General features: G+C 31.2%; 1 protein-coding gene across 1 annotated transcript in view; it reads right to left on the minus strand.

The window, feature by feature from the left end:
* STPG2 (sperm tail PG-rich repeat containing 2) overlaps positions 1–23,329 on the minus strand; it is a 464,008-nt gene that overhangs the window by 19,476 nt on the left and 421,203 nt on the right. Inside the window, exon 14 of the mRNA XM_039845754.1 lies at positions 7,879–8,027. Within this exon, the coding sequence (XP_039701688.1) occupies positions 7,879–8,027 (149 nt within the window). The remainder of the gene's footprint in view (positions 1–7,878; positions 8,028–23,329) is intronic.

Here is a 23,329-nt window from a genome sequence, read left to right on the forward strand (position 1 = left end):
AAGATCAAATCATATCACCAGAGCATATATGATTCTGGATATCTGAATTATCTGAATAGTTGAGCTATAATCTTTTAAATACTATCAATTAAAAAATTTAATTCTTTTCGATGGACATATTTCTTTAACATATTACTCACTTCATGTCATGTTAAGTAGGCGATGTTTAATGAAACTTTCTTGACACATTAGTCATTTTTATATAATATTTGTTACTTAAGATAGCAAAATATGATTTTAGACACAGATGTAGTTCTGAGGGGGCCCTGACATGGGTTCTGAATGTTCTTTTTAGATGTTAGTTTGTTTTTTAATTATCTGTTGCCTCATTATAGAAGCTGCCTTCTGAAAAATTAATTGGTACCTCATGGATTAGTGTTACCTTTTATGTGGTTTTCTCATCGGTCAGAAATTTGTATTCTTCACTGTGTTAATCACCATCACTCAGTTTTGTCTCTGACTGAACACCATTGGTTCACAAACACTCCCCAAAATTCTACATCCTTTCTTCTATACTAAGTATCTTACTTTCAGATAAAGAAAACATACTCCTCACCTTTTTAAGAATTAGGTAAAAAAAATTTGAAGAGGTACTTACTATAAATATATATACAAGAGCAAATTCTTAGACAAGACTCCAAAATTTTCTTAATACTTGACATTTATTAAAATTCTAAGTATAAGTAATATTAGGAATCATATTTAACCTATATAAATATTATATTCAAAGAAGCTTTTGTTATCTTGAGTTTTATCGGTAAAACTCACTCAGCTTTTAAGCTATCTATAGATAAATTATACCTATGTGCTGGCTGGAAAATTGCTGTTTGGCTATCGCCCATGGGAACATAACACTCTAACAATAAGCTTTCTGCTTCTGTACCCTCCCTCCCGCTTGAACAACCGACGTGTGGGTTGACAGTAAAAAGAAGAAAAATAGACGTGTATGTTCAAACAGGATGAAGAATGGGATTTAGGGCTTAAAAACCCTGTACCTCCACATTTCGGGGCTGCTTAATTTGGGGTCTGTGTACCCCTGGCAGACCCAGCTGGCTGAATAAAGAGTGTGTTTCCTATAACTCACTGATTTCTAGTGGTTCATGTGTCTATCGGGGGCTGGCGGCTACAACACCTATATGTATATCTAGATATATATAGAGAGAGATGTAAATTCCTAGTCTATTTTTAATATCATGTACGATTTATCTGTATAGATACATTTTTAATTTCTGAAGGTTTAAAACTAAATCCCATAACAATAGCTCAATGCATTTTCTCCAAATTTAGGGATAATCATTGGGAATGTCTCATTTAAAATAATGCAATAAAAGGTACATAAAATACATCTCAGCAACCTTAGATATAAAGAGGTAAATAATTTTCCAGAGCTGCTAAAACTGAGGTATAACACTAGTTTTTGAATAGCTGCTGACTGGAAGAGGTATATTAATTAATACGCCAGAGAACAAGAAAATAAATAATATCTTTAAAATTGAACATAGAATTAGAGGTCACAAAGTAAGCCATAGTTCCTCCTTGCAATTTCACTGCTTCTCACATGGGGAACTCTAGGCAACAAGCCCTAGTGTGAGTAGCAGGGATTTATTTATGTTATCCCTGATTTATTATCATGGTTAATGATAATTATGGCAACATAAGGGAAACCTTACAGTGTAACATTAACAGCCTAAATCCTGGGATTGCTCACATGAGGGATCATCCAGTTCATGAAATCCTTTTTGTAATAATATTTAATATTCTGAACATTAACATATTAAGCTAAAGTTAATTTGGGCAGTAACACTAAAGAGAGATGATTAAAAATATTCCTAAACAAATAAAGTCTTAAAATGACTTCTATATTTATCAAGTAAAATATAAGTCTCCTCAAGAAAGCCTAATATTAAGTAATAGTGATAGTTCAATTGAAAGAGATGAACACAAACTAACTAAAGCAAATAAGAGACATATTGGATAAAATTATTGGAAAGGATCAGTTTGTGGTGTGGGAAGTGTGGTGTGGGTTTTCCAATTAGTTTTGTTTTTTCAATTAGTTCTTGCTTAGAAAATTGAAAAGAAAATTAAGCTTCTAGATGTAAGAATTGTTCTATTAAATAATTAATACATTATCTTAAGAGTTATGACTAGAAAAATTCTCCCACATTATGAATTTTAATTTTTCTATTTTTCTTCTATGAACAGATGTTCAGATTATATAATATAAATATAATTAAGAAGAAGACAATAAAATCATTCTATAAAGTTTTATCTTAAAAGAATACATGGAAGAGCATTGCAACAAATGCAATACACCACAAATGCTCTTGGTCGTCTGAATTTTCTGTAACCAGATCTATATTTTATGTGGTTCACATGACATATAAAAAGGTAACTGCTGAAAAAATATATACTATAGGGATGATAAAAACATTTGGGATTATAGATCTAGAGTTTAACTTCATCACATAAACACCTAAAGGAAAATACAGATTCCAGGGCTCTATCCCGGAGTACAGATCATAATAGCTAGGGAGTTGTTAGGTATTGGGAAGTTGTGTTATTTTATCAACTCATTTGGTGATGGTGAAGCAGCGTTTATGTTTAAAAACTGCTGATCTAACACACCAGTACTTTATTTTGCAGCCATAGAACACAGAAGTAGGTGATTCAGTAATTTACCTAGGGTTACCTAGCTAGGACATGAGCTCAAGGTTTCCATCAACCATCAGTTCTGTGCTGTTTTCTCAATTCAATTTGATTCAATTCGACTCGATTCAATTCAATTCAATTCAATCTAATCCAATGGAAGAGCAAGTATTCATTGACCATTTATTCTAGGATTTATTGTTCCAATCTTGAAAGATTAATTGTAGATACATTAATGGAGATATTTTTGATGAAGCTTCCTTAAACAAGAACATTGAAAGATTTCAGAGGTACTTGAAGCCTTTGAAATTATGCTAATATTTAAGGTTATTTGCATAAGCATATTTTTATCAATGAAGTTTTCACAGCTTTTATCAAAAGTTCATATGGGCTTATGCTACCCCCAAAATTAAGAACCATTGATCCAAATCCTTATATCTAACTGATTTGTTTTTCAAGACCATGTTGGAAGTAAAACATTAATCTCATAAGTCTTTGGCCTTAATATTTAAGCTTATCCATCTTCTCCTCCTATTTGTACATAAAATTCACACAATGTAAAACATATTAAATATTTCTTTTATGATTTTTATTTTCTACTTTTATAATTTTAGAGAAATGATGAGTAAGAAAATAAGTCAAGTGGATAACACATACATATAATAACATCATTTTGTTTCAGCATGCCTAGTATTTTGAAAGTAATTGCATTCTTTGGTTAGAGAATGAGATTCTAAAGTAAAAAAGAAATGCTTTTCATTAGATGTCTTTATTCAGCATTATATTTTATGTGGAAGCACTAGTGACATATGTTTAGAAAGAATGCAACAAATTGTGTGTGTGTGTATATGTATATATACATATATATATATACAGCTTTTGTAGTAGGAAAAATTTTAAAGAAAAATACAGAATTAAACATTTTATAAGAACAGATTTTTCTGTTTCTCGAGGTTATAAGAGCAATTATGTTCCTTTGAGCGGCTGATGGAGAACATCATCAAAATAGAATTACTTCTTTATGAGAGAACTGTCAGTTTACTTTTATATTAATAGACAATACCTTTGGAATATATCTGTGGAGAAAGAAAAGTTGTTTTAATAAGTGATGTCTCTATTAAACTTTGCAACCTGAGCCAAAATATTCTTTCAGACAGTTCTTCTAGTTATAGTACCTCAAATAAATAAATAAAAAAAAAGTTACAAAAAAATTAGAGGAAAAAACCTTTTTCCTAACCAAATTGACTAAGTATCATTGATATCAAGTACTTCATATTATGTTGCAATCCTAGCTTTTGGATTGTCCTAATGACTCTGCTGGAGACTCAAGCAATTAAAAATGTGTTTCACAATATATATTATACCTGTAATTGTTTGGATGTTTCATCATAATAATAGTGAATTTGGTAAGATGAAGTATCAACTGAAAGAACAGAAAAGAACCGGATAAGCTGTTAAAACTTTCAAAATATAATTTAATATACTCATATATCCATTGATGAATAATCTGGGAATGAAGATCTTTTATAATGAAATTAGGTATAAAATGTATTTGTAACACAAGAGCCTACACTAGGAGAAATACCAATTTTTCATTGTTTCATACATATGAGACTTCGCATAACAAAAATATTTAATGTTCATTTCTGTTATGTCTAGGAATAGTTGAACAAAATGTGCTTGTTTGACTCACAGTAAACCTCTAAAGTCCAGAGAATGTATTCTGGTGAACTCAGCTTTGTATTTCACATTCAGATAGTGATTCTTTCCCCATTTTCAATCATCCAACACACTTCTTGTTCTCCCTTCACCCAAACATAGGTGGAGCTGATAGCAGCCACTTGAACATGTCAACTCACTCATTTTTATTTAAAGTTGTGTAGTAGCTCAGTCAAGAACTAAACTCTCTAACTGTGAAATAGAATTGTTTTTCTTGAAAGTTAATTGGAGGGAGCCTTCAAATGAAACAGTACTGAAATGCAGACTAATTCTGAATGCAAATCTGATGTCATTTTTTGAGGTTCTCAGGTGGTTATGATAGGAGAGTGAATAAACAGAGAAGATAGAATCAGTCTGAAGGACTTATTTTTGTGTAACACCAAGTAAAAATAATTAAATAATTAAACATGTCACCATAACATGTTCTCTTAGTTTATAATGTGGCAATAATAATCCTCAAAGAAATAAATCTGTAAGTTTAATAAATAAATATATTTCTTTAAAAAGGAAACATACTTTTAGTAAGAGGATGAGTAGTAAATAGTTACATGTCAGGATATATCATGTCTAGTAGGTATTCTTTTTAGTTATAAATGTTCATCCAAGATATAGGCTTTCAGGAATTATTTGAGAGGTAAAAGGGAAAGAGTTTGGCAAACTATAGTAAAGGAAGAATTTGAGATATGGCAGAGTACCTTTTCGAAGACTAAGTATCTGAGAAAAATTAAAGAATTTATTTCTGTTTATATCTATTTAAGAGAACAAAGAGTTACACAGACAACCAGGTCATGTAAAGAAGGCCAGGAACCTGGTGAAAAGGGTGAGGCAGGTACAACCTTGAGGTGAGCCTTACGTTATCTTATAGGACTCTTTTATTTCCTAAGCAGAAGGCAAAAAGGCTAAGGAGATAGCCACAAAGTGGATAGGAATGTAAGCTGAAATTTTGGCCTTCTCAGGATCTATGGAAATAAACCTTATAGTTCAAGTTCATGACAGCAGGACCCGAAGGGACAAAATACCAAAGAAAAGAGAAGAACATTAATGAATGTCTAACATTGTGTCATTTTTCCCCTCAAGGCATTTGTTAAGTTTTATTCTATGTAGAGCCAAAGGAAATAAGAAGTAGAATCAAGAGATACAAACTAAGCAAATACAAAGGTGAGTAGAGTTTTATATCTTCTAAAATAATGAAGAGTAAAACATTTAACAAGATTGTTGGTAAGATGGAGAATCTCACCAAGTAACTGGAATTTATAAACAATAATTGAATAGAAATTATATATTTAAAAATATAATTGATAATAAGAGTGCAAAAGATGTGTTTATCGGCATCTGAAGAGAGGATTAGTGAACTAGAGATCATTAGAAAATATACAGACTGAAAGAGAGAAAAGAGTATCTATAATATAGAAAAAAAATCCAAGATACATGTCTATGAGACATAGTAAAAAGATTTAATATCTGCAATTCATTTTCAAAATAGGAAGAGAGAGAATGTTACAAAAGCAATATTTTAAAAGGCAATGGGTGAGAATTTTCCACAACTGATAAAAAGATATTGACTCACACAATCTAGAACTTTAGCAAACATCAAGGAGTATTGGGGTGGAGGGAATAAGGAAACCTAGGCATATTCAAGTAAAATTTTTAAATGTATAAAGAAAATATGAAAAAGCAGCCAGATAAATAAAAAATACGTTATCTTCCAATGAAAACCATTTAATCAGAAATCATAGATGGCAGAAGATAATGCAATGACATCTTTAAAATGTTGTAAGAAAACACATGTGAACCTGGAATTCTTTATCCAGAACACATATTCTTCAAAAATGAAGATGAAATAAAAGTGTTTTCAAACAAAAACTGAGAGAACTCATCAATGGCAAACCTGCATGAACATATATATTAAAAAGAGTTCATTAAAAGAAAGAATGATTCCAAAGCAGAGAAATGAAAGAGGGAATTAAGAACAATGGAACAGATAAATATGTGGGTAAATCTAAATGAATATAATTTAAGAATTGATAATAATAACTTCTTATGGGGTCAAAAATATAGAATTGAAATTTATGATAATTATAGCATAAAAAACAAGACAGATTTAAATAAATTGAAATAGTTTTCAAATATTTGTATGTAAAATGAAATACAGCATATTAATGACTAATAATGATTCTGTGTATAGTTAATGGGCTTTTGTTCCTTGTCATAACAAAGTATATAATAGAAGTGAAAGCATAATGTGTGCAATGAAATTGAAAATAAGATATTATCATAGACATTGTTTTTTGACATCATTTACTATTCTAAATTCACTATTCTAAATTCACTATTCTAAAACAAGGAAGCTCAAGTCCAGCAGTGTTTAATAGAAATATAATATGAGCCTGAGCCTGTGGATCACATTTAAAATGTAAAAATAAAGAGGTAAAATAATAATATATTTTATTTAACTCGATATACTGAAATATTATTTCACCATGTAATAAATAAAAATATTATTAATAAGTTACTTTAGTCTATTTTGTCAAATGAAGTCATCAACATCTGGTATACATTTTAGACTTACAGCACATCTCAATTTCAAATAGTCATATTGCAAGTGCTCAATAGTCAGTTGAAGCTAGTGGCTGCCATTATGGACAGCAGAGGTCTAGACTATAGCAAAAATAAACTCTGATAGCATTTGATCTGCCCCAATAAGTAGTGTAATGATATATCAAACTTTATATTTTATTACTTTAATAAATAATTTTCTGTTTAGAATCTAGTTCCTGAGAAATTAATATAATCCCAGTAGGTTCCTGAAATATAATATCACTGGATGGTATGGATACTGAAATGAAAAGGAATCTTAGTCTGGAATACAGCAACATCAAATTGTTCAAGTCCAATCCCATCTTACAAGTAAATAAATAAATACAAAATAAATAAATAAATAAATAATAAATAAAAAGTCTAAACCACTGTCACAGGCATTATCATATGCTCAAATATTTAACCCATAGTTTAATATCTATCAATATTTACTAAGAATATCTATTCTTAGTCCAAACTTGTTTGATTGTACAATTTGGTCAAAAATCCTAAATGTTTCAATGAGATGTAATCTCACAATAATTGACTAAAGCATGACATTATTGTTTACACATCTTTGTATTAAAAAAATATAGGCTAATTAAAAGAAAGGCTGTTACCTTCACCTCATTAGGGTAACTCTCCTATCTTGGCCTTAAAGGCAAATGAAAAGCAGACATTATAAAAATGAAAATGCAATGGCTATTCTTGACCAGATTAACACTTTTTTCTAGAAGCATGGAGATGATTCTCTACTATAAACTGTTAATTACTCTTCAGGGCCATAAACATAACTAATTTCTAGAACAGATATAAAAATATATTGCTCTGAATACAGAAGAAATGTTATCTAACCTAGAGATTCTGAATGATACTTAAACTATGTATAGTAAAAACGTAGCAAATATATGATTCAGTGAGAACAAGAACACTTACCATTTAGAAGATTTTAGTTTGCTTCCTGGGTGTTTTTGTTTGGCTTTTTGTTCTATAGTAGAAATATTTTCTCTCTTTTTCAGGAAAGGGTTTGGTAGAGTGACATTAAATGTTCTCTTCAGAACAGAATGTCTTAAAAATGGGCTGAGCTATGAAGATCCAAACAAAAGAACAGCATATTTTAACCATATCATTCATAAACTTTGAAAAATTTTACATAAATCAATAATTAACTCATGATGCAAATAACTTACAACTTATCAACATCATTTATTACTATCTTACATATTTAGATTCGTAGGGTTAATACCTATAAATATACTTTAAAGTGTAAAAAAGTTATTTGTGATGAGGTTAACTAAAGCATGTTTAATGGTTTTACACAAAAGTACATGTATTTGAAAAAAATCAAAACCTTTGTTGAAACCTTAAGACATTTTTTAAAAAAAACATACTTTTATGCATGTTAAAATCAAATAATCTTTATTCTAAAATAAATTTTGTTTCCAATGAAGGGAGATATAGAATTCTCATATGTGCCTTCTCTCAACATTTATTCTTTCAACAAATATTGATTGAATGCACATCATCTACCCAAAACTACCTTTAGTACTATGAACATGCAATAACAAAATAAAGTCTATTTACATTAACCTAACAATGAAAACACTGAGAAAGACAAAATTTTAAAACAATTCTAAAAACTGAAAACAGTGTCTGATTTTCAACTACTGTGAGGAATGTCCACTAAATCTCTTGCAAAAAGATGACTGAAAAGCAAAATTAATAATATATTCAATTAACCAATATTTGATGAGTACCTCCTATGTGATAGGTACAAGTCTTAACATAGCTCTGTCGACATTTTTTATTTGCATGTCCCCCTCCCCACGAACACTGTACAATAGGCTACACGAAAAGGTTGAAAATTGAGATGAGTCGATGGTAACTACAAATGTTGAGAATACTGTATTCTTTTTTTGACATTTTATTTATTTTTTTTGTTTAATACTTTTGTAAAAAATTTATTAGATTCAAGTATACAGTACATTGGTTAGACATTTATATAGTTTATAAAACAATCCCCTTAATTGCTTTTTCTCTCCTCTAGCTCTCCACCTCACCATTACATCAACGCTGTCTTTCCTATGCCGTGCTCCCCATCCCTGTGACCATCTATCAACTACTAATTTGTACTTCTTTAACCCTTCATCTCATTCTCTTAGCCCCACAACTCTCCTCCCCTCTAGATGTCACCAGATTTTTCATTGGCTGCCTGTGATAGGATGAGAGTTGTAGGTTTAGAGTTAGCTTCATGTAAAAGGATACTTAATAGACCTCAGTGCAAATTTGGACTCAGATATTTCCAATGTCCTATTTCTGAACTTCAGTTTTCTCATTTTCAAATGGAGTCAATGCAATCTACCTTATATAGACTTTCTGGGTATATTAGTTGAGTTAAAAACGTAAAATGGCCTTTGTTCTTGAGATGCAATATAGCTTAGTGGTTAAAAGCATGGCCTTCCCATTAGTTAGAACCCCACTCTTGATATCTACTTTCTATGTGTCCTTAAGCAACTTACTTAACCTCTCTATATTTTGATTTCAACATTTGAAAAATGAGGATGACAAAACAATACCTATTTTGTAGCACTGTTTTTTGGATTAAATGAGTTAGGATGTTTAACGTATATCAAACCTGGTACATCAAAATCATTATGTAAGTTTCAAGTATTATTATTATTATTGTCATTATTATTATTAATTATTTAGTATCCCCCAAAAGTAAATATTTATATCAAGTTACTTAAAAATAAATTTTTATTCTTATAGTTAGAGAAGTGTGAAGCAGGCTAGGTGGAATTAGCCCTCAGTCGAGTGGTCTGCAAAGACACTGAAAGTTCATTGGGATATAGTACTTGGGCAAGATAAAATTAAAAGGAAGATAATTTTTATGATCAGAAGACAGAGAGCACAGTCTAGGCAGTCCACATGTCCGGCTCTCAGAAAATACCAATTTTTCATAGATGTCCTCTTTTAAAAGCATGAGCAAATGAAAATATATTTATACAACTTCAATGAATATAATATAGCCTAAAGGAATTAATCTGAATAACATTAATCTGAATAACAGAGTATGAGAAAAACTCAAATATTTATTTACAATATGAACAAATATTGGATATTATACTTTGTGTGTGGCCCACACTCGCTTCCCTTTGGCACCCCCAACCCTGGTGCTGCCTGGAGGCAACTGCATTAGGGGATCATGGCCCAAGTGCAATTTCTACCCTGCTAGTTGAAGATGGGGAGTCCTAAGGGAGCAGGATGGTGGTCTGCTCTTGAGTCCACGAGTGAAGAACTCGCCAAATCCAAGGCAGAAGTGGCCTGCATTGCAGGGTATGAAACAGATATGTTGTCATTGGAACTGAGAGAGGATGTACTTTTATTGACACTAGAAAAGATTTTCAGAAAAATGTCCTAAAATACTGTGTTGAAAAAGAAGAAAGGATTGCAGAGATGCATAAAATAAAATCTACAACACGGGCTAATCCAGTAAATGTAGATGATGCTCAGATTGAAACACTCAGAAAAACAGCTGAAGACTGCCATCTGGAAATTAAATTCGAGAAAAATGTAATAAAATTATAAATAAGTAAACCTGAGGGATAAACCCTCAATCATTTAAAAATTTAAAAAGAGCATTTAAAATTATGTAGATTAAAGAAAAAAATATATACAACTATTTAGAAAATAATACAAAAGAATAAAGAATCAACATTTACAGACTTATCCCCAAAGCTTCTGTTATAATTCAAAATCTTTCATGATTTAAAAAATAAAAACCAGGGAAATCCCTTTGATTCCCCCTTTCTTTCATTCATCTCACATATAAATATCAAGTGCCTACAACATGCCAGGCACTATACTAGAGTCTAAGTGATAAAATTCTCAGCAAATAAGACAAAATTCCAGGCCTCGTGAAATCTACTACCAATAATTAGATAATCATAACATAATTTAAAAACCAAACAGTGATAAGAACTCTCCAGAAGAGGTACACAGAGACAAATAGGAAGATTTCACCAAGTGAAGGCAATCAGACACTTCATTAAGGAACTGATGATTGAACTGAAATTGGAAGGGAGGATAGAACTTAGCTAGGCGGTGGCATGGAGGAGTTGGAGTTACTCTAGGTTCAGGGACCAATATAAGCAAATACCTGATAGCATGTTCTAGTAACTGAAAGAAGACAAGTGGGCCTGGAGTGGCACAGAGAATGGAAGCCATCATGAGGGATGAAGCTGTAGAGATAAGTAGGCCAGATTAAGGATTTTAGTCTTATGATAAAAGTAATGAAAGATCAGTTAAGTTTATTAAAAAGAAGGTGAGAGGTGATTTTCTGATTTGCTTTCTGAAAAGATCATTCATTGTTATATTTTGCATTAATATTTTTATTATGCAAACATTGAATATCATAGGTGTACTTATCTAATTACTGAAATAATCACATATCACTAATTTCAATGGGAATTATTTATTTTTGTTTTTTTAAGTAAAAAATTACTTAGCATGAGGTTTTTCAGGTTATAATTATTATTTGGAAGCAGAGAAGACTCTACAGTCTGATGCTCAGAGGAGAAGAACAATTTAAAGATAAAAACTTGCAGGTTATTTGCAAGTGGAATACTAAGAAATTAAGCATGAGAGAAGGACCCAGGGTCAAGACTCTCAAATGTATAGCCATATATTAGGAGGAGCCTATAAAAGATATGAAAATGGAGTAGGTGAAGAGATAGAAGGAATATCAGAGAGTAGTGTCTCAGGGAAGCCAAGAGAAGAGAGTATATCAAGATTTCAACACTGCTGAGAAGTCTAATAATAAGTGGATTGAAAAATGTTTATCATATTAAGAGAAAAGGAATACATTAATTAATTTAGTTGAGGTAAACTAAAGTGAATATAAACCCGATTGGAGAGAATTGAGAAGTAAAGAAATACAGTAGTAATAGGAAACTTTTTTTGAGGTGTTAGCTTCAAAAATAGAAACTAGAAGAGATTTGAAACTATTTACAAGACAATAAGAATCAAACTGTAGTTGAGAGTGAGCAGGGATAACTGTTAGTGAAGTATTTCAGAAAATACAGAAAGGGAATAAAATTCACAGCATAAGACATTTGATTGTACTGGTATTAGAAGAAAAAGGAGTGATCTATTGTAATGATTGAAAAAGATGATAAGACAAATCTAGATGTATGTATATTTATGAAGTAAATACAATTATTTGAGGGAATCTCCTTCTGATGTCTTTTGTTTTTCTCTATAACTGGCATCCAGTGTTCCTCCTACTCAAATTCCCATGTAAATGACCAAGAAAATATATGATTAAGGGAAACCCTGTGTTAATGTTGAAAAATAGGGATAGAACATTTATCTGCTGAAATTTTCAAAGAATTGCTGCTAGATATAATGGTGATGGAAATGGACTGAAGGGAGATTTAGAGGGCTGATTCAGACCTTCTATCTCTCATCCTAAACCAACTACAAACTAAAAATCTTGACTTCAAGAAGCCAAAATTTTGTCATTTGTGATCTAGAAAAATGTGACGTTATGTAGTATCATTAGGGGTGAAATATATTTGAAGTATTGGGATTCACTACAGTTTTGAGAGCCCCCCAGATTCATTTCTGGCACAGAACATAGAACAAACTTAGAAATGAGCACGATTAATCTTGTTTATGCCAACAGGAGTCAAACAAAGCTGAGATACTAGCATATCTGAATTCGGCCAATAGGAAATACAAGTGGAGTGGAGGAATCAGGCTTTATCTAAAGCAGACGGGAAAAAATGAAACTCTTCCTGTGGCTGTTCACTGCACCAGTACCTCTCTTCACCTTTCCACAAAGGCTCTGGATGCAAAAGGGTCTGAAATTGAATGTCCATCTGAGAAAGACTTAGGGGAGTGGGATGGTACTAGATTTTATAAAATAATGTAAATATACAATACTTAAAATAATGTAGTTCAAGCCCTCAAACAGGTGGTAAATTCAGTGGAAAGTAGCCTACCAGGCTTAAAATAAACGTAGGCATTTAGCATATAATAAAATTGGCATATCAAGCCAACAAGAAAAGGATGTACTCAAAGGTCCCTGGTATTGGAATAATTAGAATTATAAAAAGCAAATGACTATATATCATGTCTTCAGATTATGGGCTCATGAAAATTTAAATTTTTAAAAATATAACATTAGAATAAATAGAAGAAAAGACAAGTGTATATCAGGTCTAGAATTTCATTTTTAGGAAATCATCCTGATTATTCACAAATTGGTATCTGAGATAACATGTATTGTATTGTTTTATATAATAAAAATACCAGTAAAGTCATATTTTCTACAAAGAAATTCTGGTAATGTTTTATAAATTATTCTAACTAAAAGAAAAAAGAGAATACTGCCACAGTCATTTTCTAAATTTAGCTATATGATTCTAAAGCATGGCTACTGATCACTATAAAAAAAAAATATGTGCACTATCCAACTTCAAGAATTACTATAAAGGTACAGCAATAAGGATAATGTGGTATTAGTGAAAGAAGAGACAAAGAGATAAATGGAACAGAATAAAGAACTCAGAAAAAATCAACACAAATATAGTTAACTGATCTTTGACAAAGAAGCAAAGACAGTATCATGGAGCAAAGACTGTGTTTTCAACAAATGATGCTGGAACAACTGGACGTCCAAATTTCCAACAACAACAACAAAAAATGGATCTAAACACAGACCTTACATCAAAATTAACTAAAAATGGATCAAAGACCTAAATGTAAAATGCGAAAACCATAAAACCCCTAGAGGATAAAACAGAAGAAATCCTAGATATCTTGGGTCTGGCAATGACTTTTTAGATACAGTACCAAACACATGATCCATGAAAGAAATAATTGATTAGTTGGCTTTCATTAAAATTAAAAACTTCTGTTCTTCCAAAGACACTGTCAAGAAAATAAGATGACAAGCCACAGACTGAGAGAAAATATTTGCAAAAAAAAAATCTAATAAAGGGCTGTTATCCAAAACAAAAATGAACTCTTAAAACTGAACAATCTGATTTAAAAATGGGCAAAAGATCTGAACCGACGTCTCAGCAAAAAACATACACAGATGGCAAATAAGCATATGAAAAGATGCTCAATACCATGTGTTATTGGGGAATTGCAAATTAAAACAATGAGATACCACTACACATCTATTCAAAAGGCCAAAATTCAAAAAACTGACACCACCAAATGCTGGTGAGAATGTGGGGGAAATAGGAACTCATTCATTGCTGGTCAGAATGTAAAATGGTATAGCCACTTTGGAAAAGAGTTTAGTGGTTTCCTACAAAGCTAAATATATTTTTACCTTACAATCCACATCCTGCTCCTTGGTATTTACCCAAATGAACTGAAAACTTATGTCTTCGAAAAAAACCTGCACACAGATGTTTATAGCAGCTTTTCATAACTGCAAAAACTTGGAAGCAACAAAGATATCTTTCTGTAAGTAAATAGATAAATAAACTGTGGTATAGACAATGGAATATTATTCAGTGCTATCAAGCCATGAAAAGCCATGGAGAAACCTTAGATGCATATTACTAAGTGAAAGATGCCAAGCTTTAAAGACCACATACTTTGTGATTCCAACTATAGGCAAAGCTGGAAAGGCAAAGCTATGGTGAGAATAAAAAGACGAGTGGTTACCAGGGGTTAGTGGGAAGGGAAGGATGAATAGGTATGACACAAAAGATTTTTAGAGCAGTAAAATTATTTTGTATGATACTATAATGGTGGATAAATATTATTATACAATTGTTCAAATCCATAGAATGTACAACATCAAGAGTGAACCCTAATGTAAACTATAAACTTGGGGTGATAACGTGTTAATGTAGGTTCGCCTGTTGTAATAAATGTATCACTGTAGTGGAGGATGTCGATAGGGAGGCTGGGGTGGGGCAGAGAGTATATAGGAACTCTCTGCATTTTTCGCTATGAACATAAAACTGCTCTAAAAATAGCCTACTAAAAATATGAGAAGTGATTCTGAAATTTATCTGAAAAAACAAATGAAAGATCAGTAAATTTTTAAAAAGAATCATGAAAATAATGAAAATAAACTTGCTGTGCTATAAAGTATATAACTGAAATAGCCATAATGATTAAAATAGAGATATACTGGTACGCTAATTGACAAATTTGGGGGTAGAAACAACGTTTATCAAGCTTAAATGTTACCATGTCCTGTATATTTCCATCCTAACCTCTTGCTTGCCAAACATGATTAATTCAACCTCTTGGACTACTTTCTCATTGTAATTTCACCTCATATTCTTTAATGTAAGTTCAATAAAAATAAGACATTAATGGTAAATGTTTAAGAATGCATTTATACATTTTATCACTGAAAATGCAAAATTTGAAGCTGAGGATGATATGTAATGTAAAATAAACGGTTAGAAATTACTAATATCCCAAAAAAGTTACAGAAGGAGAATGATAAATAAGTACATGAAGAGATAGATGGCTTAAGTTTGGCAGACTAAAAAGCTGAAACCTAAACTAAATATTAAATTTTAAACTATAGGTCATTTGAAAATGGGGTAATGTTAACAGGAAACTAGAGAGAAACAAAATTCAGTGGCTCAAATAACCATGATGAAGAGGTGACACTGACAGAAGAACTAAACTTTAAAAATCATTATTACGCCGTTGGGTGAAAAAAAAGGAAGTGATGTGAGTGACAGCACATAATGATGAATTCTTAACTATGCAAAAACATCTAATTAACAACTTGCTTTTACTTAAATCATATGCAAGTGGGGTGAGTAAAAAGACTTCTTTCTATCCTTGTTATATGGAGATGAAAAGTTATTTTGTAGTCCAATCGTCTTCCATCTGAAATTAGAATAAATATGAGATAGCTCTTAAGTGTATCTGATCTGCATTGAAACCATGTTCAGATTGTAGCTTTCAGAATAAAGACGTATCTGAAACCACTTGTCTGGAGTAAAGAGTCGCCTAATGTCCACTTAGACTTTTTATATTCTGTGTTTTATGGTTTGCAAAACTGATTTAAAATTAATCTGAACTAAAGAACAATTTATATATGCCATTTCAATGAAATTATGATGAATGTGTTTGATAGTTGAATTACAATTGAGGTAAAATCAATACAATGTTAAAAACCGTATGTTTTCTTTCCCAAACTCATAATGAAATAAAAGCTAAATTGACTTTTAATTTATCATGTTTATAGTTTTCATTGAAATTATAAATAATATGATATATATTCATTATGTGAAGTAAAACACATTGCCTAAGACCTTTTAGTCAAAACAAGTCATTAGGGTATTTTTATTCATATGTTTGGTAGGATAGCAACTATTATCTTTTTCCTAGGGTGATGAATGTCTTTTCAAACCACACTGGAATATTAAAAAAAAAAAATCAAAATATTGTTTTCTGTCAGAGAAGGATGAAAGGACAATGACCTGATAACTTTTGTACTACTGATTAGAAGCATGCATTAGAAGAAGGATAAACAAATATTGAAACTAAGTTTACCAAATAGCTTCAAAAAAGTCTCTCAGTACTGGGTTAAATAGCACTGGATAGAGACAGGGAATTAGAACACATCACCCCATACTATGCCAATTTGGCATACTGATTATTTTGAACTGAAGGCAGTTAAGAAATAGCAATGCAGAAAGGGCTCTCTCTGCCTTCCTTCCTCCTTTCTATCCAAAATCAGAGTATAAATTTCCCATTATAAAGGCTCCCTCCCTGTACCAGGAAGAGAAGAACATTCTTATCACCAGTGACAGGGGCTCTACACCAAAATAAATCTGTACAAACAACCCTTACTATATTATTTTAGCCTTATCTTCCATTAGTTTTCCCCATATACTTCCTAATCACTTTCCTACAATTTACTAGCCCTAGCCCAAACCCCTTTTTTCTTTGTCTTGTCACATCTTCACAGTTTGTCACTCTTTGTTAAAATGGTATATAAGACCCCACATCTAATCCACTTCTTTGTGAAGTTTTTCACTTCTTTCCATGAATTTTCCCATGTCACATAAAAATATTAAAACCAAATAAAATTTGTATGCTTTTCCCCCCTGTCATTCTGTCTTTTGTCAGTTTAATTCACAGACCCCAGCAAGAACAAAAGACATTAGAAATAAAGTCTTTCCTCTCCTGTACATCCTTGGGTCACTCCCAATCATAGATGGAAAGCTTTCAACAATTCATCATTAAGTATGGCTTTTTCAAAAATATTTTTATCTGATTATGGGAGTTCACCTCTATCTCTTAATTTGTTGTTTTTATAATAAATGACCATGACTTTTACATTTTTTTCTGAATCTATTGAGATTATCACATTTTTTAATCTTTTTTTTCTATTTGCAAATGTGCTAAATTATCATTTTTCATATTTTCTTCTTGTTACCTTTGATTTCCTGGAATATTCTTCACATTATTAAGAAGTTTTAAAAAAACCTTTTCCATCTCTTTATGTCTTTGAATTTGTAGATTCCTCATATTTACCTATTATGCCATTATATTTTTTATTTAAATGAATTTATATATATGTATATATATAAATTCCAGAAATTTTAATAAGGTTTAATGAACAGTTTATTTAAGGATAGTTTTAAGTTACAGAAAAGTTGCAAAGATAGTACAAAGAGATCTCATGTACACTACATCTACTTTTCCTATCGATAGTATCTTATATTAATATGGTATATTTGTTACAATTAATGAACTAATATTGCTGCATTATTATTTATCAAGCATATATTTTATTCATATTTCCTTAGTTTTCACCTAATATCCTTTCTCTGTTCTGGGATCCCATCTAGGGTATCATGTTACATTTAGTAGTCCTGTTTTTGTTGACTTCATAGCTCATTCCTTTTTATCATTAAATATTATTCCATTGTAGATGCTCACAGTTTGCTTCTCCATTTATCCATTAAATTACATCTTGGTTTCTTCCAGTCTTTGGCAATAATGCAGGTTTTTGTGTGGACATTAGTTTCAAATGTGTTTGGTAAATACCTAGGAGTACGATTGAGGGATCATATAGTAAGATTATGTTTAGCTTTGTAAGAAACTATCATTTTGCATTTCCATCAGGAATGAATTCTGTTTCTGTTGCTCCACATCTTCACCAGCAATTTGTATTGTCTGTTGTTTATAATAGTGATGACAAATCATGGGTAAACTAAATTATTTCACAAAATATTTGCAAAGAATATAAATGCATTATCGCAGGTATATATTAATAGTCATAAACATCTGCACCCTTTTAAAGAAAAGGTAACCTATTTTTCTGTGCTTCAGTTTTCTTCAGCTGGGATAAAGTTTCAAAATTGCATGATGCAAAGTCCTATGTAGACCTTTATTTATAGAGAAGGTCTAGGCTTGTTTCACAATGGTTACTCTCCTTGCTGGATGTAAAGGGGATATTTCCAGAATCTGGTAGTGAAGTAATTAGAGAGAAAGCCTATGATAGTTTGGAGCCCCTTTAAGCTTGCAGCCCCTGGGACTTTTTCACATGGGCTGGTCCACACTCAGCCTCCAGCAATTTGTCACATTTACCAGGTAAGTATTCTTACCAGTTTATGGCTCCAGTGGCTTCTGTTCCAGGTAAGTAGATCTCAGAGTAAATATCACTCTGGATGTTCTTGTCTCTTCAGATTTCAGAGTAGAGTTGTCCCTGCCAACTTCAATTTCAGTTTGTGATGTTTTATTATTAGCTCATTTTCAGGGGTTAGTGAAGAAAAAATCTGTTCCAAACTGAAAAAAAAAAAATCCTACAGAGAAGTTTTGTGTTTGCCTTTATAAGATTTTAGGGTTTTAAAATAATTCCTTATATCTATTGATGACCATACCAAAAGGTCATAACAAGAAGACCTACATCTATGATTTATAGGAGACCTATGATTTAGATTTCTCCTATTAAATACCTACCACGACCAACCTCCAGCCCCAAGGTCAGAGAGCCTATATCTAGGGGTTGAAATTTTTGTAAGTTTATACAGCCGTTTCGAGTGTGTAATTGATAGAGGTTGGGATTTATCTGCATAGGTTTAGTTTTGAAATATCTAGATGTTTCCTAATTCTGGTTCTGTGCATTCCTTTATGAAATTTGTTGGTTGTTGCTGTTGCTGCCACTTGCTCGTTTTTGTGTTATATAGCAATGGTTACACTGTTTATACAATGCGAGGATTTCTGCAAGGCTATTCAAACCTTCCAAAAACATATTTTAAGGCTGTATAATATGCCACTATGTGCTTATGTCATATATTACTTCAAAATTTATTTAATATATGTAATTTGTATTGTTTTCGGTTTTTCACTTTTAAGATAGATTAGATATAGAATTACCAAGCCAAAAGGAACCATATTTTGAATTTTTTTAAGAGGCCTGATTCATACAGCTGTTTTTTTCATCATATACTTCTTGTTGTATATCTTTTTGAAAAAGAATTTTGCTAACTTGATTGATATGTAGTATCATTTTATTCTTTTAATAATTTTGCTTCAATTACTAGTATAGAAGAGTCTAAATTTTACCTTTTCCCATTTAGAGTTCTTTTCAGCAGGATCTTAAAATTAAATTGACTTGAGACAATCAACAAAGAAAAGCATACAAATTTATTTAATACAAGTTTTATGTGACACAGATTTTCCATAAGGAGTGAACACCCAAAGAAATGATGAAATCTACTGGCTTTTATATTAGGTTAAACAAAGAGGGGCACTTGTGGTAAAGTAACTGAACTATATGAGGAGACTAAAGGAAGGTAAGAATTATTTTAACAAACTTTTGTATAGAATTCTCTCAGTCTCAACTTATTCTTGATAAGAATGTTACTTTCCCTCTGGTATAGAGAGGATATCTGTCGCATGAGAATTTCATCTCCTGCTTGTACAAAAAAGAAGGAAGGTTAGAGTGTTTTTCTTTTACTTGTCATTTTTCAAGAGCCTTTAACTTGAAATAGTCAATATGCCAGAGTGGCACATTTTGGGGCGGCATGTTCTGAACTCCTTCACTCATAATGGAATAATTGTATATTTCTTTTAACTCTTAGTGGAGAGGTTAAGAGCTCTGCTATCTCAAGCTATATTTTCCATATTTAGAACCGGGTCCTGCCTCTTAGGAGTTCTGTGAATGCGGATAGGTGCTTGGTTTCCTTTTCCACTGATGGTAATAATAAGTTCTTGGAAGAAAGCTGGGCACATAGTCAGTTATCCATATCTGTTAGTTATCTGTGGAATTTGCTAATAATATTTTTCTACATTTTTCTGAAGATTTTAAATATGTTTATTTTTTGTATAAAAGTTTTTACTTTTTAAATGGATAAGCCTATCATATTTGTCTTTTGTGGGGTTCTTCCTCTGCTTCCATGTATATACATTCACAACCTCTTAAAGTTTAACAAAATCTTCCAAAAAGTATATGAACAACATAGTAAAAATGTTAGAATAAAAAATAGGCTACTTTAAATAAAAAATCATGAATGAAAAGGAAACTGGTGATCTTTTTCCACATCCTTTTAAGAAAACTAGATCATGGATTAATCGATGCCATAAATCATGTATTCAAGTGTGAAAGAGGATTACCTATAAGTTTAAAATAGTTATAGAGTGTGTTAAAGATATTTGCAATAAACTTTTTAGCACCCATGCTAGTATAGCCAAAACCCACAAATGTGTGAAGGAAAAAAAATGGTTAACATTTTAGTGACATTTTTTAAAAGTTCACAACATTCAAAAGAATTATTATAGCTGAGAAATGGAAAATGACTAAGTTATCTCCAGTATCTGAAAAAGGTCATGAGAATTGCATAGCCACTGAATTTAACCCCATCTTATGGAGAAGGCTTAACCAGTCAAGGCTTTGATATTATTACAGATAGAAACTATAAGCCAGATTCGCCAAAATAACCATTTTGGCATTTTCACGGAAACTACAAGAGAGATTTTTCACTTTTTAAAATTAAAATGTTAAAAAGTATGTGATTAAAAGAACATTAAATATTTTAATTTGGATAAGAGCATACACATTCTTAATTATATATTATTATAATCAAACACTATGCTTCTTTTATTCACATAGAAAAATAATTTCAAAAGCGTCATTGTTCATTTATTAATGGCAAAAGTAGAACAGAATTACCAGATGATGATTCACCAGGAGAAATTTTCAATTTTAAAATAGATTACATGTATAATGAGTTCAAAAATTCATTTTACATTCATACAGTATTCATGTTATGTGAACCATAAAGCATATTAATAATAAAGTGATTTTAAAACCTACTGAAAAGAGACCAGTCTGTTAACCAATTATTAATGGAATTAATGGAATATTAAAAATGGAATTGAAGGAAAAAAAAAGTGAGAACACTGGTGAATAGGTTAAAAAAATCAAGACTGTTTTGGTGACCGCGTCAGGAGGTAGATGCAAACTCAGCGTAAACAAATACAAAATAGATTGTAATTAAGAAACACTGCCAGGAACTCTATACTGAATAAAGTCATCCCATGGTTTAAATAAGAATACAGCTGATGAATTATTGAAACTGCTTTGTAATTTTTAAAAATTAAAATACTATATGTATACTGCAGTAAGAATGGATTCTCTACTTGGTTAGACATTTATCTGGAATACTGTAGACTAGAAAATAAGCTTTATATTATCTGCAAAATAAGAAAGGTGATAGGAAAAGGGCACTAGCATATTTAAATGATTTTTACTATATACCATCTTAAAGATTAATCTTGTGATTAAATTATACTTTTACAGCCTGTAATCAATTTCGTATGTAAATAATGAAAAACTAAAAGAAAGGCCTCTTTATTTAAATGTTTATAAGACTCTAAGAAATTAGTGCATAAAATATTTGTCAAACTGCTTTTTTTCATTTAATGATTTCTTTAGAAATTTGTGACTGTGACAAACCTGTGAATTTAGTTTTGTGAATATTTGAAAGCAATAATGAAAAGGAATTTCTTTGGATTTTAAAAATTCACATTTAATTCCAACTAAGTTTGTTTCATTTTAATTAATCAAGGGTAAGCGCTCTCTTTTCTTTTTTGATTGACCGTCAGGAAAAACAAAAAACAAACAAACAAAAAAACTCCAGTGATCTCTATTCTCTTTGGAAATGAGAACTTAATTGGATAGGTTACTATAATTGATGTTATCTAGAATGGAAGCTCCTAGAATAATCGGTCTTCTCTCCTTCATGCTTTAAACTATTATTCTCTCTCATATTCCTAATATATAACATGCACTGTTATACAAAGTTCTATATCTGGAGCCTTCGAGTTTTTTAGAAGCAAAGAAACTTAAAAGTGGTAATAAATAGTTCAAACAATTTCTCTGGAGGTGGTCATTATAAACCTAAACTTAGACTACTAAATATTTTTCCCTTGCCCTATAAACACTATAGAGCAGCAAATCAACTTCCTCCTGGTTCAACTGAATTCCATTTCCTTCCCCTTAGGCAGAGAAAGTCCTTCCATGTGTCAAGCAACCTTGTGGTAATTTGCCCTAAGCAGTGAAACTGGTTAATTAAAAAAAATATTTGAGAAAAGTATTTTATTTAGTCAAGATGCTTTTAGAGTTCCCACAGATAACTAAAACCCACAAACTACCTTCTCTCTACCATTTAGTTTCTCTCTATATACAGAAAACCAAAATCATATATAATAAAAGTTTATTTAATACCTTCAAATAATTGTGTTATTCTGGTCAGGCAATTAAATTAGCTGCCACTCTTCTAGGAACAACAGATTAGAAAAGCAAGGGTTGGAAATACTCCCAAACAGCTAGTAGCATTTTTAAAAAATCAGGCAAATATATATCATTATGATAATCGGGTAGTATTATTAAAAATTCACCTGTTTATTGGCTTAACAGACTGCTCAGTTTTCTATAATAAAATGCAATGACCTTTATAAACCTTTAAATGTTATATACATTTATAACATGTTAATATAGTAAGGATCTGAGTTCACTCTAAAGAATGTGGATTTGGAATTACTGTGATCACTTTCACCTTCTTTTGGAATAAAATGAATCAAAATCGGAAGTGATGTAATATTAAATGAAGATAATCTATAACATCTGCAAGAGAATGTTAGGAATTTATCTGGAAACATTGGGATGGTTGTCCAATTAGATATTGCAATGATGTAAAGGAAGACGTCAAATATAACAGTTAGGATGTTGCTATAATTCATGAACAGAGAGAGTGTAGTGGAAAGCAAAATCAGAGAGAAGATAGTAGGTTTAATTCTGGACATTTTGAGTCTAAGATGTCTAAGGGAGAGCTAGGACCATGAAGAGAATAGTGGTTGTACTTTCAAGTCTAGA

Source organism: Pteropus medius, unplaced genomic scaffold (genome assembly GCF_902729225.1).
Source record: "Pteropus medius unplaced genomic scaffold, Ma_sr-lr_union100, whole genome shotgun sequence".
Taxonomy (NCBI): Eukaryota; Metazoa; Chordata; class Mammalia; order Chiroptera; family Pteropodidae; genus Pteropus; species Pteropus medius.